The sequence below is a fragment of the Amblyomma americanum genome, chromosome 1, assembly GCF_052857255.1.
Source record: "Amblyomma americanum isolate KBUSLIRL-KWMA chromosome 1, ASM5285725v1, whole genome shotgun sequence".
Classification (NCBI taxonomy): Eukaryota; Metazoa; Arthropoda; class Arachnida; order Ixodida; family Ixodidae; genus Amblyomma; species Amblyomma americanum.
The window spans coordinates 556669235-556695166 of NC_135497.1; the positions used below are offsets into that span (position 1 = coordinate 556669235).

Sequence of the window (25932 nt, forward strand, 5' to 3'; positions counted from 1 at the left end):
CGTAAATTCAACTCAACAGTCGGTGCACGAGCGCGACGGCAATTAGAGAAGCAGAATGACGAAAATTTTAGTGCAGTGAGACAATAACCGCAACCACGTAATGTGTGACATATAGCTGCGGAACAGAACAGGATTGAGCCAAGGGAATGAAAAGTGTAGAGCATACGAGTTGGTACAGCTTCGGCCGCGTTGCGTGAGCGTATCCAGGTTATGTCTCTTCTAAATAGTGAATAATTTACTCTAGGGACTTAAAAAGTTGCCCTTAGTAACTGAGTGTCTCTTATAACCATGTCTCTTGTAACGAGATTTTACCGTACCGGGTTCATGTAAACACTGCAGAGTTAGCTCTGGAAGTCGACTAGACTTAACCCCTCTGCTCTGCAGCAAGAGGTGGCTTGAAAAAAACCAGTCACAAAATACAAAGGACAAGAGAAGGAGTGTCCACGCCACAACGACTGGACTGTCAACTATCCTTGTCCTTTGCCTTTTGTGACTGGTTTTTTTCATGTTACTATGAACCAACTGGCCCGCATTTCAACCCTTCAGGAAGAGGTGGGTTGACTTGCAGCACCCTCCATAAATTACACTGAATCCGCTTTCACACTTGGGAGGAAAGCATTTTCTGCAGGGGAGAACAGAAGGAGGAGCTGGTTTGATACTCACGCCTCACAAGGTGTATCACGAGAGTTTCCTTGCTCATCTCAAATAAATGCATACAAACAGTCATCGAGTTGGGCTGACCTCGCTCAGCTCAATCCCCTGACTCAACCCACCGCTGTCGGGTTCACTTAAACGAGGCTAGGGTAGCCATGCATCTCACTCGTACCCTGTCAGTCTGCACCATAGCTGTTACCAACTCTACAAGCAGGCACATCATGCGCCTTTCCATGCACAACAGGCAATGTGCACAGCGCCATACCTGGCCATCTCTGTGCCGCGATAACGCATTTTGTGACACTAAGAGTTGAGAACATGGCCTCTGAGCTTTTAAGCGCAAATCAACGAGCGGGTGCACTTTGCACATATGCAACTTCCAGTCAATGGGAGGCAACACGCGATGCCGCCATCTGACCATGTCAGCACTGGCATGGTGGTGCTCCGCTTTTCCACACCAGCAAGAAAGCCTCACCCTAAGAACATGCTCCCCCACAAGACTAATTCCCTGTGGTTTTGTGTGAAGGTGCGCAGATCCCATCTTGTGGGGGTGCGTTTCTTGTGCAAGAGCATTATTTTTACGGGCATTTTTTGCGTAGGAGCACTATCAAAGAAAAAAATAAACATTTTTTCCTTTTACAGTGTCCATGGACGCCTCGAGAGGGCTTTTGTCGGGGTTCGCCATAGTTCACAGTCTTTGCGAAAGTTTGTCTTAAAGGACTATAGACATCTAACTTTATTACGTGTTTTCTTCTTTCAAATGATGCTTTAGACATCTGAATACATGGATCATCGTGTGGTTTTCACCTACAACCACTAAATAATATATACCATAAAATTCCGACCAAGCTCCCCACCCCGGCAAGTCGAAATTACTGGCAAAGTGTGGGTGTGGGGGGGTTGCTATCCCGGAACGGCGCGGAAATGTGAAATTAACAGTGAAGTTAGAGGGAGCCCTTACATGGGTGGGGTGCGCATGTTCGGAATTTTACGGTAATTTAATTTCTTCTTTCATGTTGTTTTGGTTTGAAGTTCATCAACCAAACGATGGCTGCGACGTGTAGTTTATGTTCAGGTCACATGATGCACAAAAAAATGGCAACATAAATGCTGATACATAGTTTTAACTCACTCCAGCACTTAGACCAACTTGCTTCAATACCTAGAGTTACAACAAATGATGTATCAGCAGTTATATTGCGTTCTTTTTTGCCTTATCTGACCTCAACATCAACTACACATCACAGCCATCGTTCGGTTGATGAAACCGAAATAGCGTCAAGAAGAAATTGAATTATAAATTATTTAGCGGTCGTAGGCAAATACCACGGGGCGCTCCGTGTACACCAGTGTCTAGTGCGCCGTTTGAAAGAAGAAAACATGCCAGCAAAAATTTGGTCTATGGTCCTTTAATTTAAGGGCACACACAACAGTTCGTCTTAAGACTTTTTTTACCTTGAATCCTTTGGGAAACCAACCAAATGGTCTCCCATTGTTCATCTTATTCCAAGAAACCGTCTGAGTTTGTCTTAACGAGAGTCTACTATACATGCATTTTCAAGGACCAGAAATGTACCAAATGAAGATTGTCCTACTGAAAAAAAAAAAAAAAAAGGTTTTTTGAGCTTTAGATTAAGCATATTACCATTTCATGATGTAAAAAAAAAATGTTTTGGTACGGTAATAAAAAAAATGACTATTGGGGGTTAAAAACAAGTGACAGAATGAACTCTATGAACTGACGCATGACTGACAACTGAAATAACCTGACAAGTGATAAAATCTCATTAATTCAGATTTGAAGGTCGAGTTGTCAAATTCCCCCGTCCCCAATAAAAAAGAAAAGTGCCCAGAATATGAAATGCGGTGAAGCCTTGTTAGGAAACTGACAACAGGCTCCTTGTAGCACTTTCTGTAGCAAGAAAAATTTGATTTGTAGCAAAACTTCAGCCCTTCCAGCACATAAAAAAAAACAAGCGTTTTGGCTTTCTCGGTTACACTTGACGTCTACAGAGAATGAACCTGTGGAGGAAGAAGTCGCTGTGGTTTCCAGCATAACAAAGAGTCAACTACAAGCAGTAACAACTGATGATTCGTTGCTAAACAGGGTAACACAGTACGGTACGTTATGTCCAAATGGCTACAAAACAGCTGCTTAGCTGGCAAAGTGCACTTTTTTTTCACATCCAAAAAGAACTGTCGGTGGTGGATGGGCTAATGCTTCACGCTGAACGGGTCATGCCTCCAGCGCCACTCACTTTCAGTTTGGTCATGATGGCGCATCCTCTGCATCCACACATTGTAAGAATCAAACAACAGTTCAGCGACAGTACTTGTGGTCCGGAATGGACAATGAAGTTGAAGTTAGGATTAGAAATTGTGCCATTTGCAAAACATCAGGCAAAAACTGCAGCGGCCCCGTTGCAACCAGTTCAGTGGCCTGAGAAAGCCTTGGGAAAACCTCAGAATCGCCATCATCAGGCTGATGGAGCAAGCACCTCCTGAGTGCATCAAAATAAAAGGGCAGCTCTTGGTTCCCCATCAATGCTGTCTTTTTATCATTAGGCACTATCAACGTTTACAGATATACTTCAGCTTTTGAAGCCCTCCCGCCAGAGTCTGGCGCGACTTGCTCCCAAGGAGTGTGAGGGCGCAACAGCAGACGTTTGCACCATCAGGGCCATCGCACGGTGCAGGCAGCAGTGCACATCTCCCTAGATATCGTGGCAGAATGTTTTGTTGTTTGTTTTTGTTTTATTACTACCTCAAAGGCCCCACTGAGGGGGTATTACATGAAGGAGTGGGTAACAGGGCATAATATTGCTTCAATTGATGACTTGAATAGTGATGCATCAGTTTGAAGCAGGACGTGGCCGAGTAAGTCATTCCAGTCTTCCGCAGTGACTACAAAAAATGAGGACAGATGAGCAGATGTGCGGGCAGGTGGAGAATAGGTGGTCTTTTCATGGTTCGTGCGGTTTGAGTTGCGGTAGGCTGGGATGATAACAGACTGGGGAACATGATAATAGAACTTGTGATACAGACATAATCTTGCGCTGTGACGTCGGCTAGTTAAACTTGAGAGATGAGCATTGCGTTCTAGTTTGGTGACACTTTCATGATAAGAATAAGCAGAGAAGGTGAACCTAGAGGCGCAGTTTTTAATTGCTTCTAGCATATTAGACAGATTATTTTGGTTAGGGTCCCAGAGGGACAATGGTGGTGCTAGATGTAACGTTTGCCATAAATAACCGAGGACGCGATCAGCTTCCTTTGAGATTTGTGTGACATGGTATGACCACCTAAGATCATGCGTTAAATGAAGACCTAAGTATTTGTAAGTTGTTACAGCGGTGATTTCTGAGTTAGCAATAAAGTACTTTGAAGATGGGTTAGAGTGACCTCTGTGGAAGGAAAAGAGAGAAGTTTTTTTCACATTAAGCGACATTAGCCATTTATCACACCAATTTAATATGCAGTCTATGTCGGATTGAAGGAGCTGGTGATCATTGTTAGTGAGTATAGGACGGTAAACAACACAATCATCAGCAAACAGACGTATGTTAGAGCGTATGTCAGTTGGTAGGTCGCTTATATAAATGAGAAAAAGAAGGGGCCCGAGGACCGTGCCTTGGGGTACCCCGGAAATAACAGAGGAGCAGGAGGATGAACATTTATTAGCAAAAACAAACTGTTGCCGGTTAGTTAGAAAGTTACGAATTCAGGCAAGAACAAGGGAATTGAGATTAAGATGTGGGAGTTTCAAAAAAAAAAAGCCGCTTGTGTGCAACGTTGTCAAAGGCTTTTTCTAAGTCTAAAAAGAGGGTGTCCACTAGAATGTTGAAATCAAGTTTAGCGCTTAGGTCATTAATAAATAGAGCTAACTGAGTATCACAAGAAAGGCCCTTTATGAATCTGTGCTGGTTTGCGTGAAAGAAATTAAGAGAGACTAGAAATTTCATGATGTGAGAGAAGATTAAGTGCTCGATTAATTTTGGTGGAACGCTAGTAATGGATATCGGACGGTAATTGTGACGAGAAGATGAAGGCCCTTTTTTTGGTACTGGAATGACTTCATCCATTTTCCAGTCGTGCAGTACAATGCCTGATGAAAGGGATTGCTGAAAGATATGAGTGAGCAGGACACTTGTTACATGCTTTGTGTTTTTTAGTACCTTAACATTAATGTCATCAATACCTGCTGATGAGGTTAGTTTCAAAGAATCAATTATTTTAACAATACCATGGGGTTCGAATGATATATTGCTCATAACAGGGAAACCAAAGGACGGAAAATCAGGAAGATCCCCGTCTCATTCGCGAGTAAATACAGAACTAAAGGTTTGGTTAAGCACTGCGGCAACATCCTATTCGGCAACTGCAGTGTTATCATCGTCGCGAAGTGTTACTGTGTTGCTAGGGTTAGGATTAATGCTTCTCCAAAATTGACGAGGGTTTGCGTGCATCATTCCGGGAAATGCGGTGTTAAAAAATGTTTGCTTAGATTTAAAGACTTCGGCGTTATAAACCTTTTCGGCTTCATAATATTTCCTTCACGTACTAAGGTTATTATTTCTTTTGGCAGCTCGAAAAAGCCTTTTCTTCTTGTTATTGAGGCATTTTAATGTATTATTGAACCAAGGGGTAGAAACGTGCTCACTCACAGTAATTGTAGGAATGTACCGCTGGATGAAGTTATTCATTTTATTCTTAAAAAGAAGCCAGTTAGTCTCGGTAGATCTTTGCTCAATATCGACTAGGAACCAAGCACAGAAATTGTCAAGTTCACAGTTTATGCTGCTGTAATCGCCTTTATCATATAAAGTGAGCGTTTTGGTAGCTTTTTTTGGTTTTGGTACCTGGCTGAGAAATTTGGCGAGGATTACAGAATGACCACTCAGTCCTGAAAGATATGAAAGGGATAACAGGTTCTCTGGATGGGACGTTAGTATCAGATCAAGTATGCTAGATGACTGTTCATTTTGTCTTGTTGGGGAAGAGACTAGTTGGGTTAAAGCAAAGGTTTGACATGTGTTCATAAAATGACATTCTATGGAATTTGATGCAATCTCAGAAGGGCAAGACCAGTTTATTGCAGGGAAGTTAAAATCGCCTAATATAAAGACAGTAGCATGCGGAATTTTCGAAGTCACACTGTTAATAGCGTCATGAAATAGTGGAACGAACGAAGCGTCGCTGCCTAGAGCACGGTGAACACTGCAGATTAAAATGGGCCGAAAAGAGGGGGTGGAGCAGATGAACAATATTTCAACAGGTGAGTCAATTTTTAAACCGAAGCATTGAAGGTTACGGTGGGTGGCTATCAGCAAGCCGCCGCCTCGTTTGCCTTCGCGATCGCGCCGAAAAATATTGAAGTTCGGGAATATGTCCTGCACTTCTCTGTAATCTATTAGTTCATTAAGCCAAGTTTCAGTTAGGACAACGACATTGCATTGAATGGTATCAATGAGACTGGTGAGAGCATCGCGTTAGGAAAAAGGCTTCTTATGTTAGTGTAAAGGAAAGATACAGAGTTAAGAGCCGCGCAGTAAGAGGGACTGGGGGATAGGTATGGGGTGCAAGGTACAACCTGTTGAGAATCCTGATCAAATGTGTATGTGGTATTGCCTATAGGGGGAGGGTGGGGGGGGGGGGGGGGGGAGGAACGAGGACAGCAAAGAAATGATCCGCAAAAAACAGGCCGGAGCAACGGGAAGAAAAGGGCGCTATGGTCATTCCTTTTGTGCCGCAGGGTGAATTTCTCATGTTGGTCTTTTGCAAACTGGACGAGGTTTTTACGAGCTAGGCAGGTGTTCTGGCAATAGTCCTCGGAAATGCTATAATTGGTCCCTTTCAGCTCCTTTGCATTAGTAAGTACTTGTTCTTTAATTCTGAAGTGCCCAAACCTTACCATTACTGGTCTAATTTTCTTACTGTCAAAACGCCCGAGTCGGTGTGCTCGTTCGATGTACACTGGTTCAACTGAAACATTAAGCTTAGTACCATAAAATTCGATAATTAACTTCTCAGATTCCGCCCAAGTTTCACGATCTATATCCTTGACACCAAAAAACAAAACATTAGGACGACGAGACTGATCCTCAGAGTGATCTATTCTATGCACAAGGTCGTCTAATTTACTTGCGTTATTCTCAGCAAGACACTGGACGCTCTCAAACTGCTATTTAAGAGAGTTTAAAGAAGCACAATCGTTTTCAATTTCAGCAAGTCTAGCTTTAGTTTCTCGAAACGCTTTCTCGTGTTCAGCTAGTTGGGTATGAATTGCTTTCATTTCTCCTAGAATTGATGCTTGGCCAGCCCTGATATCGTCCAGTGCCACTAACACGTCACTGTTGCTATCAGCGCCACCGCGAGTCGTAGGCCTAGGATTTAGCTCAATATCGCCGCAAAGGACTAAAAGATTGAGCAATACATGTGTGCACTCAATTGAAAGAGAAATGCAATAACGTAGGCTGTGCGTCTGGCTTTTTTTTCCTTCTCGTCATTGTTGCTATCGGCGCCACAGCGAGTCGTAGGCCCAGGATTTAGCTCAATATCGCCGCAAAGGACTAAAAGATTGAGCAATACATGTGTGCACTCAATTGAAAGAGAAATGCAATAACGTGGGCTGTACATCTGGCTTTTTTTTCCTTCTCCACGTCATTGTTGCTATCGGCGCCACCGCGAGTCTTAGGCCCAGGATTTAGCTCAATATCGCCGCAAAGGACTAAAAGATCGAGCAATACACGTGTGCACTCAATTGAAAGAGAAATGCAATAACGTGGGCTGTGCGTCTGGCTTTTTTTCCTTCTCCACGTCATTGTTGCTATCGGCGCCACCGCGAGTCGTAGGCCCAGGATTTAGCTCAATATCGCCGCAAAAGACTAAAAGATCGAGCAATACACGTGTGCACTCAATTGAAAGAGAAATGCAATAACGTGGGCTGTGAGTCTGGCTTTTTTTTCCTTCTCCACGTCATTGTTGCTATCGGCGCCACCGCGAGTCGTAGGCCCAGGATTTCGCTCAATATCGCCGCAAAGGACTAAAAGATCGAGCAATACACGTGTGCACTCAATTGAAATAGAAATGCAATGACGTGGGCTGTGCGTCTGGCTTTTTTTTCCCTTCTCCACGTCATTGTTGCTATCGGTGCCACTGCGAGTCTTAGGCCCAGGATTTAGCTCAATATCGCAGCAAAGGACTAGAAGATCGAGCAATACACGTGTGCACTCAATTGAAAGAGAAATGCAATAACGTGGGCTGTGCGTCTGGCTATTTTTTCCTTCTCCACGTCATTGTTGCTATCGGCGCCACCGCGAGTCGTAGGCCCAGGATTTAGCTCAATATCGCCGCAAAAGACTAAAAGATCGAGCAATACACGTGTGCACTCAATTGAAAGAGAAATGCAATAACGTGGGCTGTGCGTCTGGCTTTTTTCTCCTTCTTGTCATTGTTGCTATCGGCGCCACCGCGAGTCGTAGGCCCAGGATTTAGCTCAATATCGCCGCAAAGGACTAAAAGATCGAGCAACACACGTGTGCACTCAATTGAAAGAGAAATGCAATAACGTGGGCTGTGCGTCTGGCTTTTTTCTCCTTCTTGTCATTGTTGCTATCGGCGCCACCGCGAGTCGTAGGCCCAGGATTTAGCTCAATATCGCCGCAAAGGACTAAAAGATCGAGCAATACACGTGTGCACTCAATTGAAAGAGAAATGCAATAATGTGGGCTGTGCGTCTGGCTTTTTTTTCCTTCTCGTCATTGTTGCTATCGGCGCCACCGCGAGTCGTAGGCCCAGGATTTAGCTCAATATCGCCGCAAAGGACTAAAAGATCGAGCAATATATGTGTGCACTCAATTGAAAGAGAAATGCAATAACGTGGGCTGTGCGTCTGGCTTTTTTTTCCTTCTCCACGTCATTGTTGCTATCGGCGCCACCGCGAGTCTTAGGCCCAGGATTTAGCTCAATATCGCCGCAAAGGACTAAAAGATCGAGCAATATATGTGTGCACTCAATTGAAAGAGAAATGCAATAACGTGGGCTGTGCGTCTGGCTTTTTTTTCCTTCTCCACGTCATTGTTGCTATCGGCGCCACCGCGAGTCGTAGGCCCAGGATTTAGCTCAATATCGCCGCAAAGGACTTAAAGGTCGAGCAATACACGTGTGCACTCAATTGAAAGAGACATGCAATAACATGGGCTGTGCGTCTGGCTTTTTTTTCCTTCTCCACGTCATTGTTGCTATCGGCGCCACCGCGAGTCTTAGGCCCAGGATTTAGCTCAATATCGCCGCAAAGGACTTAAAGGTCGAGCAATACACGTGTGCACTCAATTGAAAGAGACATGCAATAACGTGGGCTGTGCGTCTGGCTTTTTTTTCCTTCTCCACGTCATTGTTGCTATCGGCGCCACCGCGAGTCTTAGGCCCAGGATTTAGCTCAATATCGCCGCAAAGGACTAAAAGATCGAGCAATATATGTGTGCACTCAATTGAAAGAGAAATGCAATAACGTGGGCTGTGCATCTGGCTTTTTTTTTCCTTCTCCACGTCATTGTTGCTATCAGCGCCACCACGAGTCGTAGGCCCAGGATTTAGCTCAGTATCGCCGCAAAGGACTAAAAGATCGAGCAATACACGTGTGCACTCAATTGAAAGAGAAATGCAATAGCGTGGGCTGTGCGTCTGGGTTTTTTTTCCTTCTCCCCGTCCTTCCATTCATGGCTTCCAGTAACAGCGCGCCACTCCTCTTCGCCGTTTGATATCCATCAAGGAGAAGTTTGAAAGGTGTCATGAAAGGCACTACCGCTCATGCATAAGCAGTCACTCCCTGTGATCAGAAAGTGTTATTCTTATCAAAACTTCCGAGCATTTAAGCATTGCGGCACTGCTTTATCCTCTCCAATTATCTGATATTCAATAAATATGACTGCCTGCTTCATACGTGGTTGCACTAGCAACTGAGGATATGTAAGAATGGCCACTATTTGCTCACTATGTGTACTTCAGCAGAGTTAGTTCTTGGGCTAGTTGGTATTCTCAATTGGAGCTCATATTTTTTTCTGCACAACGGCACAGAGCCAAAGAAAGGAAGAAGGAAGAGAAGAAGGACGAACACAGCCCTCTATTCCCCAAAAAGTGAAAAACAGGACAACCCCTGCACTGCAAGGCTGCTCGAGAAAACACAATATATATGGTTAAGTTTCAAACAATCACTTAGCCTAAAAGCACAGACATCAACAGTGACGTCGTGGAGATACACAAGGCGCACTGAAGAAAAAAGCTGTTCTGAGCGATTTTCGGTCAATCCTGCCTATCCACCTGCCATTTGCCTTTAAATAGCGGCCATCGCCGAAGAGGGTGGACGGATTTTAGCAGCACACAGCCAGTATCTTTTAAGTCAGGTTAGGAGAGTTGAGTCACAAAATTATTTGGAGAGCACTTATCTCGTGGCTATTACCGAAAATGGTGCTTCCTACCCTGCGACTTCCTCAGAATTGGAAGATCTCGCAAAGTAAAATTACTTTAATGCTACATTTAGAACCAGAGCCTGATCTTCTGGAAGTGCATTTTCTAAGAAACGGAAAGAAGAAACTTAATTATCAAGAAAAGCGGAAAGAAGAAACTTAATCATCAAGAGAAGCGAGCATCAGTTTTCAATCAGTTGCTTGGAACACTAGATGAGTTCATTTTTATTCGGTAATATACGTGCATTTTTTTTTGCAGATGTGAGATATCAAAAAAAAAAAAATCCACGCAGGGAGAGCATGTGTAGTGGTGTTAGGTCGCCAAGGCCCAGAGCGAGGCTGGAGCAGCCTAACACCACCTGGAAAATAAAAAGAGCGCTCATAGGAGTTCACCTCTCAATAGGTACACAGTATAAATTGGTAATAAATTCAAGTGCTTCCTTTCAATTTCAATAGCCTTAATATCATACTTTTTGATATTCACAATAGTTTTCATGGCATCACTTATTTTTGGTGATTGCTTTCCCTCATACGAGGTGCGGTCCTTCATTAAAAATTTTTGCATTCAAATGATAGGCTACAGTGATGAGTATATGACAAAGCAGTACATTGGAAATATTGCGTTAAGAGCGGCAACGTAAACCAGAATGGGGCACTAAGCGCACTTAAAAGAACTGGTTGCTGCCAGGACACATGTGCACGGGGCTATGGTGGCCTGACATGAGAGATGACGAGCAAGTGCGTTTAAAATTATACCACAACACGCCTAAATTAGCACCACTGCACACTGCGTTCACGAGCACTCTTGTCGCAGATGTCAGCATGGTGAACACCACATGCAGACACATCTCTCTGCTGTGCGGTAGCAAGAGCGGCTGCGGAATGTATGCAGTGCTACCAAAAAAAATCAAGCCAACCCGACTCAGGCTTTTATCCACGCGATATAACAAACGTGCATAAAGAAAATAATGGCTAGTAGTCGAACAGGGTTGAAAAACAAGCATTCGACCAGCGAGCTCGCAACAAGCTCGCACAAGCTCAACAAGACAACGCTTGCTCTAATAGCTCAACCGTCGATTGAAACCGTGGAGGGCCCGCTCCTCTCCATGAGAGTGCCAAGGAGTTTAGAAACTCAAGTACAGTAGAATCTCGGTGATACAAACCCGGTTGATAGGAATTTCGCGATGATACGAATAGGCGAAATTCCGCGGCCAGAGTGCATTGTGTACGATGCGCGGACTTTCAGATGTTCCGAACCCTCTCCCTCGCTAGGGATGATATGAATGCGCGAGCTGCGACCGCACCCTCGAGCACTAAGCACTGCTTGCACATCGCCGACATCGCGATTGCTAATCGCGCGGTACGCACAGCGTGCAGTGAGCGGCAGTGGTAGAGCACCCACCTCAGCTTCAGGAGGTGGTGGGTTCAACTCCCGCTACCGGCCGGTTACCCACCGGTTTCCTCAAAATGAATACAAACCTTGCCCGCGCACACCGCAGCTCACTGCACGCGGTGCACGGCCCACACATCACCAAAGTCGCAATCGCTAATCGCGCGGTACGCACAGCGTGCAGTGAGTGGCGGTGCACGGCCCACACCTGCCAAAGTTGCGCTCGCTAATCGCACGATACGTACCACGCGCAGTGAGCGGCAGTGCGCGGCCCGCACATCAGCGTCAAAATTTGCCGTCATATGCAGTCAAAATTTGAACTTCCCCGTCTTCGCGCCTTTCCCTCTCCTCTCAACAATTTTCGCACGCGAAAATGTTGGCATGTTGGCACTCCCCCACCAGCGCCACCCGCTCGGCCCCACCCCCACCTCCAGCAGCTGCCAACGTGCATGGAGCGGCCACGGCCATGGTAGCTGGCGCGACGTCTGAAAGAATTTGGCGCGGTGAACCAATGATAACCTCCTGCTGCTGACGACATGACATCGTATGCCAGGTTTCAATCGAAAGTCTTGCACCACTCATCACTGCGAGGTGCTAAAGCAGGAATTGCACCACGCGTCACCGGGAGGTGTGAAAGCAGGAATTTTAAGAAATGTATTGCAAATTTCTTGCTCCCTTTTGAGGTCTCATACGCAGCATGAACGCTCGGTGGCCTGCTCTCTACATAATGCAAGCATTTTAAAGCCAAGCTTCAACATTCTTTTCTGTGGTCGTTTAAGATAAAATGAAATGGCCTTTGTCAACTGCAATTAGGAAATGGACAAAAATTAGGCTGATGTCTGATATGGGTTTTTTAAGCTTGAGCAAGACGTTATGTATAAGCTTTGGATAAGCAAAACAATAATTTGCAGACTCGAAGGACAGGGAATTAGTCAACTCTTAATTCAAGGTTGCTAAAATGGAGAACAGCTAAGGTAAAGATAAGCAAAGCACTAAAATTATGTGTGCACTGTAAAAATTTAAGCCCAGCTTAATATTGAAATAAAATTGCACAATGGAAACTGGATACAGATGGCAGAGCTCTAGAAAATGGAGGCACTCCATGCAGTGAAGCAACAAGGGCACGGGCCAAGCTGTGAAACTTACATTGGAGGCGAGTTCATTCCGCAGAGATACGCTGTTGTACGTGATCGCCACAGCTTCTATCAGTACATGCACCGAACTCTGCTCGATGAGTCTTTTACTGCTGTCCACTGGGACGCCACTCAGCTCACAGCTGCTGCACTGGTCTGGAGCAAAATTCTCCTTGGTGGCAGCGGCCCTCTTTCGGAGGAGTAGACAGTTCCTTCGCAGAGCTTGGCAGATGGCTATCAAGAACTTGACTGGAAAAGAGCACCCTTAGGTATGCTGAATATGAACACTAACTCACTGGCAGCTAGGTATTTATCTTTAATAAAAGCACAAAAGCTCAGCATAACTTAGCAAAACAAGTGCAGCGATTCCATGATTACTAGGAGTGACTGAACCCCCAAAACAACGACATAAGGTGCCCAACTTGCACTCATACTCCTGTTGAGCCACAGCATAGCAATTTCAGCTGCACTTAAACGGAACGTGGATATGACAAAAGCGCATGCAGGTTGAAAGGAGACAAAGACAGTTTCGTATGATTACAAACAGCCCCAGCATCAGAAAAGAGGCTTCAGAGTAAAATTTGGAGCCACAGACTTATTCTTGCTGGCCACAACAACCTGCCCTGGTAATGCCAAATGGTACACAAATTTACTGTATTTACGCGTATATAATGCGGGGGGGGATTTGAGACTGCACGAAAATGGAAAAAAAAAAAAAAAACCTCAACCTAGCTTGTTCAAGCTAATTGCAGCGAAGCGCACTAAAAATACGGTGACGGTATGCAAAAATATGGAAACAACAAATATGTCAGTATTGGCAGCAATTTCAAAATGCTGTCGTCACCACAGTGCCGCATCTGTATAGCGTTTCGTGCTGCTCAGTCCTGTGCCCATTTGTTCTCCTTTCCTACCCCTACTGTATTAATCTCTTTCAGCGCCTGCTCTTTCTCAATGGCCCCCATCGCCTTCTTTCAACGTTCATAGCCCCTTCTCTGTGCCCGTGCGTACTGTGCGACCCAAATGGCGTCGAGAAGCTGGCTTCTCCTAGCAGCTCCCAAGTCTAGAGATATGTAGAGAAGCAACCAGCGAGAAAAAAAAATTGCGTTATATTCGCACCTTGGTTTCGAATATAATGAGATACTTTCTGAAACCGGGGAAATGATACGTTACTCTCCAATCTGGACCATAGCTACATTGAAACACCCACTGGTACAGACCACATTTCAGAACACGAGAAGGAAAAGTTGCATGTTCTGCCCATGCAAGCTCTAGCAGCAGCAACTTGCACATGCGTGTCATAGTACACACATCTGATAAATCTACCAGGTAGCCGAGCCCAGACACTGAGATGAGCAATGAATTCAGCACCACTTCTGACAGTTAACCTTGGCAGTAACTTCTCTTTCACCTTCCTTGCTTTCCTGCAAAAATGGATCTAGACGAGGCCATTGCACCCATATGGATACTTACAGGGCAACAGTAATTTATTCATAAACCTGTAACATTTACTAAGCCAGCAGTAACATAAAGTAAGAGAATACGCACTGATAGGCAGCAAAGGCGCAATGTCGGTCAGGCAGCCGTAGAAGACGCGGAAGGCCGCCGAGTTGAGAGAGTGCAGCAGCACGCAGCGGTCACAGTTCGTCCCATGGTCACCCTCAGGGTTGAAGTAGCTGTTTCGCAGCAGTGTGGCCACTTTCAACGACAGCTCCAGCTTGCCCTCAGCCATCAGTGGCAACAACTCGTCCGGATTAGCCGCATCCCAGAACTGCAATGCCCAGAGCAAGTTTGCCAAGGTGCCCCTTCTCTCCGTGGAGATCATATCCAGTTTCAGATTGATTTTCGACTGCTGCTGGATGTTACAGGGCATCAATACATCTCCACTTACTCAAACAGTAAAGAAAAACCCCGGCGAGTCCACCAGCACTCACATCAAATAGTGAGCGTCAGCTAACGATAGATAGCGTGCATACTATTTCTGGCGTTAGCTGAAGCATGCTAGCTGGTTAAGACAGGTTAAGCAGAAGGCTTCCCGAGGACAATAAATCCTGCCTCAAACACACAGCACAGCTTCCACAACAAGTGCCAGAAATACAAATACATTTAATTTACTTGCAAAAAGTATAGTGAGAATAGTCTGGGAATTTCTGGTTTTAAGGAAGTAAAAAGTTACAGGATTACACTTAAGTCTGCTTAAGAGCGGAAATGCGAAAGCCTTTCCCTGTCCTCTTTTTCTCCCTCCATTTTTTATTTTCTTTATTTGTTATTGTTTTTCTTTTTATCTTTTTTATTTTATTATTTTCCCATTTCTGATTTGTTATATTACAGACTGTTGTGCAAATAAATGCATGCAGTAATTAAATGCACCTCGTTTTTTGGCCATGGAGATTCGGCAAAAGAGCGGGGTGGAGGGTTGGCTGTTTTGCAGGAGGGTTGAAGACGCTTTTTCTAATGCTCTATCAATGATCACAAAGTTTGGCCAAAACTCCACCAAATGTCAACTTGTTCGTGAAAAAGAGTCTTCAAACCTCTCACAAAACACCCTCCACCCCGGTCCTTCGCTGAATCTCCACGACCTAAAAACGAGATGGTGCCACCAGGGCAGTCGCTGAGATAACTCCTGGTTTTGTTTCCTCGTTGCTGCAGACGATGCGAATATCCGGCTTCTTCTGATCGAATAAGGCAAGTAACTGAAACAAATGCGGTATAAAAGAATTCTGCCAACCAAATGCCATTCCTATGCTAAATTTGAGCTCGAATAACCCATGTGCTCAGATGAGAGAAGCAAGCTACTGTGCGCGTTTATTTCCGCAATAGTCTGTATGTTGCATATGAAATGTTGCTTAATCAACTTTTACATTTTTGTTTTATTCACCATACAACTTATGGCTGACAGTTTGTGCAGACAACTTCCACCCACAAACTTCCACCTGCAACTTTTGCCTGCCACTTTTGCCTGCAACTTTTGCCTGCAACTTACGCCTGCAACTTACGTCTGCAAATTACGTCTACACCACTCGTGAGCCAAGAAAGGCTTACACCTTAAAAAGAAGCAAGAAATGCCATTGTAGCAAACATCTGGAAACCAAGTACTTTTGCATCATAACCATATCTTTCCGTGCCAAAACTGCATGGTACGCTATAGTAAAAGGTTCCCGATTAATATTGGCCCCTTGAGGCTCCCTAACTTGCCTGTGCACCGAAATGCCATCAAGATTGCCCCTCATCAAACTTATGCTGTCAGGTACCACAAGCAAGGCACCATACCTGCAAAGTCATCACTGCAAGTCCATTGACGCACTAATAGAATAGTGAAGTTCCTTGGACACACCCTTGTCACGAATGATGCTGCCTAGATTACCGTAGTTATGTAATTTGCACCCTCGTGAAATTTGTTATAAAAAAAAGAGCTTGTACAAAAATATCTTGAGCTCCCTGCTGCACAAGCACACCAGCAAGCAAGTACCATATTTACACGATTGTAAGTCGGCTCGAATGTAAGTGCTGCATGCGAGTGCACCGTTTTATTGCCTTGTACCTCCATTTCTGACTGTACTGTTACACGTTTACTGCTTTCAGCTGCGCACGGACCCATGCCATTACATGGGGAACTACATAACGTGGGTCTAAAGCGGGCGCGAGAAAGGAGGGGTATGTGAAGACTTATATTTGGAGTAAACTTTTTTTTTGGATAGCGAGAGACACAAGTTGCGGGGTAAACTAATACGCAGCAATATACTGGATACATTGCGCGTTATTATGTCTGTAGAGTTTTCTAAGACGTGTTTGCGAAATCTCGGCGTGATTTGAGCCCCCCCTTTTTTGAAGCCTTAGTTTTAAGAAAAAAAGTGTGAAAATTATGCGAGTAAATATGGTAACTCCTTGGCTTGCACAGCAGCAGCAAGGGAACAAGAAATATGTGGAACTGGACATGAAACTACAAGACTAACATAACTATAAATGTTGCAGTAAAACTTCATTACAACCAACATTTATTTGGAGAATAATTCAACAGAACGACATAAAAGCTAGATTCTGTTACTACATGTTTGGCCATGAGTTCAGATGAACAGGAATTTCATAATTTGTGAGTGTTTAAGAGGTTTGAATACTTCAAATAATGAAAATGCAATGCAATACAAATCGAAGAGTAAATACTGTTTGCAAAGTACCTGAATATTCGCACACCCCTATTTTCTACCAGATGTTACTCAGCTAGTTTACAATGCATAATGTCGTACGTTGGATTCCATGCTCACTTAACCGTTAGAACGTGTGAACAGCCGTTGACACGTTCAACATTCAAGAGCCGTTAGAATGTGTCGCATAGCAGTGGCACATGTCGATGGCCCTCAAAAATTTGATGGCTATTAACTCAATGGGCATTAATAATGACCATGTGGCAAGGGGACACTAAGCTCCATTTTTGTACTTTGCATTGTCCATGCCTGAATGCTTTGCTTGGGCTTAATCACCAAATTTTCTGCTTGAAATTCATGTGCCTACTATCAAGAAGAGTGTCAAATATAACAAATGCACCTTCACTTCAAATCTTACTTTGTTGTAACAGGGTAACACTACTAACAAATTCCAACTTTTAACAATAAATATCAATTCAATAACGCTAAGTAGTAAAAAAAAGCACTCAATGTTTTAGGGATAAACTGGGCTTTGTTTTTGTGAAAACTGGGGCCAACTCTTGAACAGCGTACCTTAAATCCGGGTATCTGGCGTGCTTTCAACAAGAGGGAGACATAGGACAGCTGAACAGAATAGATGTCCTCTAAGGAATCTTTGTTCTTCACAATAAGGGCTTTCAGCAGGTTGTGGGTCATTGGACTACGGATCATGTATTCAAGTCCCTGGAACAGAGAATTTATCAGGCATTTCTCAAATACATGCATACATGTGAACAGTAGAACAGCAATACAGCTAGCTGAAAAGTGCTGCCGTGCCAACCCTCGAAGGGCAGCTGAACAGTTTTTTGCGAATTCAGTGATATTCAAGAATTCGAACCTACGAAGGTTGCAGGTAAAGCACCCTATGTTCTTTTGCGCAAGCACTTAGAATGGTGACGTAATCGCCGATTAAAGCTCAGGCTTCTCCTCACAGCGTCAGAAAAGAGCGTAGAAGCTCAATGATGTCACAGACCCGACTGTTAGGTTTCACATTTTCGCTGCCTGCTGTACACTGTCGGATGCCTACAAACAACGCTCCTGCCTTCAGTGGCATTCATTTTCTTCCTTCGCAGCAAGCGTTTCTGCAGTAAGGGAGCTAATTACTCATTGGCATCCACCTAAGCGCAGCCATACGGCTACGGTGGTCCCAGGTTCGAACCCCGGACCAGAATGAATTTAACTATGAAATTTCCGTGGAAACTGTACAGCTTTCCTTTGCAGCCACGTGGCTGCACTTGGGTGGATGCCAATGAGTAGTTAGCTCACTTAGTACAAATTTACTCCACCTTGGGGATTCCCCTAAAACATTTGACCAAGCGTTTCTGCGTTGGAAATGCATTGCCATCGTAGATGACTTCAATATATGCTTTCATTAATTTCCTCACACGACTTCATTTTTTCTCCTTTTCTTTCTGTCTCTCTATCCACAACAGCGTCCAAGTAAAAGCAGCGGAAATCTTCATTTTTTTCGGATAATTTGCACCTCGGCAATGCAGGGAAACCACCGTGGCAGCATTCCACGAGACGCAGCCCGCTTGTATGCAGGTAAGTTGTAGACCCTAGTGCTTAGCCTTTGGCTGCACTGGTTCCTGTAGCCCCAATGAAGCCAGTGCGGTTCTCCATTTTGTGTCACATCTCCCCAGGAATGGCTCCCTCGTAGGTTAGTTTTATTTTAAAGTGCTATCACTACATAGATTACACAAATGAAAACAATCGCTGTGCCCGATGCATGTCCAAAAAAGAGTGGAGCAGATTCGAGCCCGTGGCGGCGTGAACAGTTCAGCTCCAGACCACTTGGCCATCGCCACAGCCTCTCTCTCCATGTGTAACTGCCAGCCTTTCATGCAGTGCTTGTGACAGCGTCGTCTTCATTCACTTTTATCCGTGCACAGTACAGTCAAAACATAATAGCATGTGGCCACTTGTACCTGCCAGCTCAATTTCGAATGCATGTCCTGTTTGAAGCTTATGCCTTATAGCATGATCAAACCCTTTATCCAACTTGTGATCTCATTTCAACCAAATGGACAATATCCCAAATGATTTAAAAAAATTGGAAAACATGACAAGCAGCCTTCCTTCCCTAACGCTTCCAAACCCAGTGCGGCACAACAAAATCTGGCCAGAACAATACCCAACTAACACATGCCGAGCCTACATTCTAGAACTACCCCGAACAATTTAAACATGAAAGCGAGGAAATCAATCATGAACAGTGGGAGATAAGGCTGGCTCACAAAGCTTCCCTTTCAGTGACAGCTGATCGGCCAAGCCTGGGGGGCCATCTACAGTATAATCTCAGTGATACGACCCCGGCTGATACGAATTTCGGTGTGATATGAATTCGTAAAATTCCCCGGCCGAACTGCATTGTGTACAATGGGCCAAAATTCAGATGTTCCAAACACTTTTCTGCGTCGCGCCGGGTGATACGAACTTGGGTAGCATGACCGTCGAGCGTGCGCCAGTACCGGTTAGCGTTCCACGGCAGCAGGAGGCTGACAAAGAAGGTGAAGGGCAAGCGCAAGCTTTCTCTCTCTCTCTCTCGCTTTTAGCGGCGGCCTCTTCGCTTTTTTTTTTTTAAAGAGGAACCTTCACTAGCCTGGTCGAGTCAAGGTTATCGGCGCGGTACATACGGCCTTCAAGTGGAGGAGTGGAGATGTATCAGCCACGTGACGTACCACACGATTCGCCATCACTGCGCTGACCACCGCCTCGCCAGCTGTATCCACGTGACTAACCACATGACTCGCAGTTCGCTTGAAAAGGAGACGGCGCCGCTCTCGTGTGCATACACACTGCCGCCTCGCAGTTTCTCGCTATGGATGAAACAAGTCGGCCAGGACCGTCCGCGCCATCTGGACGGTCTCGCAGACGGCATATCCGGAAACACTCTTCAAAGTCATACAAGAAAAATGTAAAAGCATTGACGTTTCGGCACCACTACGGGTGCCTTGTTCACAACAGGATGAAAATGAGATGGGCTGCTGCTTATGCAGGAGCATTGTTCTGCATAAGCAGCAGCCCATCTCTCTTTCATCCTGCTAAGAACAAGGCACCCGTAGTGGTACCGAAACATCAATGCTTTTATGTTTTTCTTGTATGACTTTGGCGAGTATTTGTTTCTGGATACGCTAAATTTCCACCGCCAGACAGGTTTCCGTCGAACCCTCAACTAGGTCTCGTAGACGATGGGCTGAGTCTGATCATCCGGCTGATGTTGCCAATCATGCTAAGTATTTAGCTAGAGGTAAGGAAGTTAAACGTGCCAAGCTATGGGCAGCGACCGACGAAGAAGGAGAGCGTCGACTGGCTTAACGGTAGTTGAAAGATGCCAAAAAGCAGCAGCAAAGAGCTTTGGAGGCAGCCGCTGCTGCTTCTGCCTCTGCCACGACTTCGGCGACGGACGAAGAGGTTCAGTCTAACCTGGCTTAGCAACACAGCATTACCACGCATAACAATGTTTTCGCTTGCATAACCAGGCTTAGCCAAGCTAAGCCGCAGCCATTTTTTTACTTGGTTGTTGCCCGAGGCTAGCGCTGCCACTTATTGGTCCGTTTGCCTTGGGAACCAGCCAACCCACCTGGCGTTTTCGGGTGCAGTTTGTCCTCTCTACATTTCTCGCGGCCCCGCGCCCCACTCTCCGCTACAGCCAGCGCGCAGATCGTTACAGCAGCAGCAGCAGTTCTTGCTTCTTTGCTCCCTCATGCGCGAAGACAGACTACGCATGAGTCGTTTTACAAGCATCGATTGCGTCAGCCCGAAAGGTACTGTAATCAGTACAATGTCATGAAAGCAGCAGGTGCTGTCTTTAAGGACAAATTGGACATTTCAAAGAAGGTGGACGAAGAGCCCAAGAAAGGGTGCATTGACATGGCCAAGGAATTAGGCCTGCCGCTTTCTACGATCATCGGTCAGTGCGACCAAATTATGCAAAATGTGCAGCACTTTGGCATAAACTCCAAAGAAGCGAAGACTGCCCACCATTTGAAGTTAGAAGTTCTCCTAACGTGGTTTAAAGAAATCATCGCAGCCGGCATCAACGCTGCTGGAAAAGTTCTTCGTAAGAAGACTGCAAACATCGCACTCACTGGAAATCGAAGATTTTCAGGCCTCTGGTGGCTGGATTCGCCGATTCAAGGCACGGCATGACCTCTGCTACAAAACCGTTTGCGGAAAAGAAAAAAAGGTTGATACCTCTGCCTTTGAAGACTGGATGGCAACCACGCTGCTGTCTTTCATTACGGGATATGACGCTCACACTGTTTTTAACAGACGAGGCAGAATTATTCTACAACTTTCAGCCCAAAAAGAGTGTGCTTCAAGAGTGAAGCCTACCAGGGCAGATAAAAAAGCAAGCAGAGTGCTAAGGTTTTGTTTTGCTGCAATGCTGATAGGTCAGAAAAGACGAAACTGACCGTCATTGGCAAGTACCAAAACCCCAATGCTTTAAAGCAGTCGGTCGGTTCTCCTGCATCTTTTAAAGTAATAAAAAGGTGTGGATGATATTGGCTGTGTTCGTGGAGTTCATCACGTAGTTGACCCCATAGGATGTCATGCCAGAACAGAAAGATTGTTTTGCTGCTGGACCAGTGTGCGGCCCACCCAAAACAGACGACGCTAAAGAGTGTCAAATAGGTGTTCCTGCCCCCATACGCTACAAGTCGTTTGCAGCCACTGGATGCTGCTATTATCAGAAACGTTAAGCACCATTTCAAAGGTTTGTTGGTGCACCGCCTCCTTGTATATGTTGACCGGAAGGACGCGAATCTGCAGATTAGTCTTTTGGACACTATGCATTTTATTGCAATGGCCTGGGATCGCGTCTCCCCTGCAACCATCGCCAATTGTTTCGCAAAGCGTCGGATTTTTAAATAAACAGTGGCCACCACCCTGCAAGTGCTAGATCAGATCCCTGTTGATGTCTGGAACCAGCGGTGCCGGCGATTTTGTCACTGCGGACGACGACCTCGCCACCTGAGATCTGTGCACAGTGGAAGACATTGTGGAGGAAGTATCACTGGAGCCTAGAATTTCAAGCAGTGACGAAGAAGATGAGTGCCAAAGTAGTGATGGCCAACCACCGACAGCAGCTGAAACTATGCACGTCCTCGATATTATGCGGCATGCTGTGACGTCCTAGACTGTGCGTGAGAACACGACAGCCCAATTATTCAGCTTCGAAAATTCCCTGCTGGCCAACCTTTCGGAGAAAAAGACCCAGAAGGACATACCTGACTTCTTTCCATGTAAATAAATGTTTTGTGCGTGTCTCATGGTTTGGCAACTACTTTCGCTCGTTGTGTGGTGATATGAAGTTTCTAGCGATATGAATATTTTCACCTCCCCTTGAGATTCGTATCACTGAGATTCTACTTTACAATCTGGACGAACCACCCATGTAATCACAAGTCTCTCTCCTCACATGTTAAGCCTCTCACACTGTGGCAGGCTGGCAAAGCTGCGCACAGAGGGCGCCACAAATACCTGGCGTTAGTTTGCGTGGCTGCACAAGAGTCAATGCAAACATCACAAGATATAACAGGCAAACAATGTGTGATAGTCATGTTCATTTCAAGTGGGCTAGACTTCAATGCGTTCCGAGTGAAAAGCCAAGTACCTGGATAACAAAACATCAAGCAGCATTATGGTCCATAGCGCAGCAACAAAACAGGGGACAAACTCAAGTGCTATGGATCATAACGCATACCCACTAGCCCGAACCATCACCTTATCAAGCAGCTTAAAATGTTTGTCATGGCACCACTACAAGCTCTGAGTGATAGTCAAACACAGCAGCAGACAAAAAAAGATATATTGCCAGCACCCTGTAAAATTTAAAAATTACATTTAAAATAGTAAAACAATCTTTCAGCACGCTTGTACATGTGCAGCTGCAGGCAAAAGTTTATGGAAGGCAATATTTATTTCGTTTCTTTCAGAATACCGCAGGCCCACTGCTTGGCCCAAGCAGGAATGAATTTACATTATTACATAACCAAAAGAATAAAATTGTACATTAGCAGCACACGGATACCAAAAGAATAAAATACAACATTAGCAGTACCCAGATACAATATGTACATATAAACAATATTAGCAAGTAAGTAGACGATGTAACATCTGAAAAAGCAATATGCTTTAGATAAAAAATTTTTCTGTCACATTCCATAAACATTTGACGTTAAACCTGAGTGAGGCAAGACATGTTTTTAAAAGGCACCCAGAATCTGATCAATTCCAAATCCGCTTTGGTCCTGTCAATACTGCAGTGATGTGATTGGCTGAAGCCATTTTGGAGCAGCTTTTTCGAGCAGCCAATAGAGCATTTTGGAGCAGGGAAACAGGCTTTTGGAGCAGCTCGAGGCTCATTGCCAAGTGGAAAAATTGACTTTGCGAGAAGTAAAATAGTAAAATAAGGAGGAAGCCTTTGGGAACAAAAAGGTGTGCCATAAAAAGGGTGCTAGTGGCATTTCAATGCGGGCAAAATGCGAAACCACTAATTTGCTCATATTTAGGTGCATATTAAAGAACCCCAGGTGGTCCAAATTATTCCGGAGTCCTCCACTATGACGTGCCTCATAATCAGATCGTGGTTTTGGCAATAATTTAATTAAATTAGAGCCAATTGTGCAACATCACATGTTGGCCCAAATAGCTAACTTTAGAACTTTAGCATCATTTAATTTGTTATGTGACCAAGTATAGATCAGCCGCCAAGCCCCTAGAGGACAGGAGTTATAAATGGACAACAAGCAAGTCACTGGAACTTTTATTTGAGAATGACTAGAATGGAAATGACAGGCTTACAGAAAAGCGAAAAAACAAAATGACTAGAATGCAGATCACAAGCTTACAGAAAAATAATGAAAAAACACTATCAACGGTTCTAAACATATATGAACTGAATAACAATTATGTACATGTAACAACAGCACAACTTCTTGGCTTATCAAAAAGCAGTGGACTTGTTCTCCATCTTTTTCTGTAAGCAATATCATTCACTCTTTAACTGCCTAGTTGGCTGCCTTAGGCGGCATTTTGTTAAGAGCAGCTGAAAGCCTTGTTTTCCGTACAGCAAGCAAGGCCTGCCCACTTTCAACATCGCCACAATTCTTCGTCTTTATGCCATTGCTGATGGCCAGCTCTGCATTCACCAACATTTTCTTTGCTGTTTCTCCTTCCAGCTGGAGGTTTTTGTCAGCATCACTTGGCGTCATCTTGGGAACCTTGGCACGCTGCCATTTGGCAGCATGCTCTTCTTCAGCTGCCAAACATTCTCTACCTTTTGCTTGCCCCTCGCACTGCTCTGACATCAATGCCAGACGGGTCACTACCAAAGCGTTTGGCATATGAAACAATGTTCCTTACGCCATTTACAGTCTGCATAGTCAATCTAGACCTTTCATTAATTTGCCGACGGTTCACACTAAACCCCCTTTCCACGTCTGCATTTCCGTGTGGAATGCAAAGCAACGCTTTGACAATCTTGCTCAACAGAGGGTACTTGGCTCCACTGTCGGGGTTCTTCTCATCAAAAATGGTCTGCCAGTGCTTGTCAACAGAAATGGATGCATCTGATTCAATGTGCTGCAGCCGGAGCAGGTTGTATTCGTCCATCAAAGCAGAGATGTCACACGGCTGTATAACTTGTGGAAACCCCGAAGCTAGTTGTCTGAGATCACTGCATGAGGATTCCTTTTCCCTGGACTTCAGGAAGCGTAGACTCTTCAGCAATGAGTTACCGAATGGCAGTCGTGACACGAGGTACTATCTGCACTTGATATAAAACGTTCTGGCACCCAGCCTAAATGCTCTTTTGTCCGCTGCTTCCCAAGATGATAATTCCCGCTCAGTGTCCTCTCCAATCTCCACTTTGGCTTTCCAGTTTGCAGGAGACTCGGCCAGCAGTAGTGGTAGCTCTGTGCCCTTTTTAGAGCTATGGGACTCTTCAGTCATGAAATGTCCACACAGCTTAAAAACTAAAGCCACCATTTCACTATAAGGCAGATGAGCCAAAGGTTCGCTCTTTTGAAACAGAGACAAAAAATTGGTAAAAATATCTGCAGCATTCTTCATGAGCTTTGCATAAAGCGTTCTGTCTGAAAGCGCTTTCTCCTCAGGCATTGATGCAGTTGTCCTCCCAAACGACAAGCTGAATCAGACATGACAACACTTCTGATCGCTGGAAACTGCTCAATGAGGCAACCTACTGCAGGCCCTAACGTAAGCCACCTGGAGCTCAAATGACGTAAGAAAACACTGCTTAGCAGTTGAGGCACTTCTTGCTGGGCCTTAATCGAAGCACTTTGTACAGCAGTTTTGAAAAAGTAATATACATCCACGACTGCTGCCTCAACTTCTGAACCAAAAGCATCTATGCCATGGCTGAATGCATTATGAAGTTTGCAGAGGCAGCATTCGCCTACATCTATGAGCTTTGGGTGCAGTTCCTTCAGTTTCTTTTTCACAGCTTTCATTACATTAGGCCCATCACTAAAGAAACAAATGAAGTTGTTCTGTGGAAGATCCTGTGTTGCCTTTCTTGTTTCACTGAGAAGGATACTCAGCCGTAGCTAAGCCTAACCTGAAAGACTGAAAATGTTCCACAACCACGTGTTTTGTGATGCACGAAAAGTACCTCACCATCACATCTAGTTGCTGGCAACGTTGCTCCGGCAATGGTGTTTCATCAATTGCAATTGAGTAGAAAACATTTGGTCTGTTCAGTTCATCAATTACAAGTTATCTAAAGTAGGGCACAAGACCATCAGACACCATGTAGGGGGCTTTGGTTCGTTTGCAGGAAAACTGTTTAGCAATTTCAAAATCGGGGAAACTCCTCGGAAACAAAGACGTGGCTGTATACGCCCAGGAGAAGGGAACTTCTTTGAGAGTAATCCCCAGAACGAAGAGAGTCTCTGCACGAACCACGCGGTTGCCTGAGAGTGTGTCTGAACTCTGCGAGAAGTCCAAATGCGTCTGACAGGTCTTCAGCGTTTTCAGTACACCTGCAGAATCACGATGCTTCTTCATGGCCTCAATGTGCCGCTTGCTTGTAGCGTGTCGCTTTATCGCTGTAACACCATGCTGTGTGCATTTCATGGTGTGAT

General features: G+C 44.9%; 1 protein-coding gene across 3 annotated transcripts in view; it reads right to left on the reverse strand.

Moving 5' to 3' along the window:
• Positions 1-25932, reverse strand: part of LOC144116357 (condensin-2 complex subunit G2-like) — a 194193-nt gene that overhangs the window by 91953 nt on the left and 76308 nt on the right. For all 3 annotated transcript variants that reach the window (XM_077651127.1, XM_077651126.1, XM_077651128.1), the window contains exons 13-15: positions 17354-17503; positions 14187-14409; positions 12655-12890 (exon numbers count right to left, since the gene is read on the reverse strand). In XM_077651127.1, coding sequence (XP_077507253.1) covers positions 12655-12890; positions 14187-14409; positions 17354-17503 — 609 coding nt within the window. The remainder of the gene's footprint in view (positions 1-12654; positions 12891-14186; positions 14410-17353; positions 17504-25932) is intronic.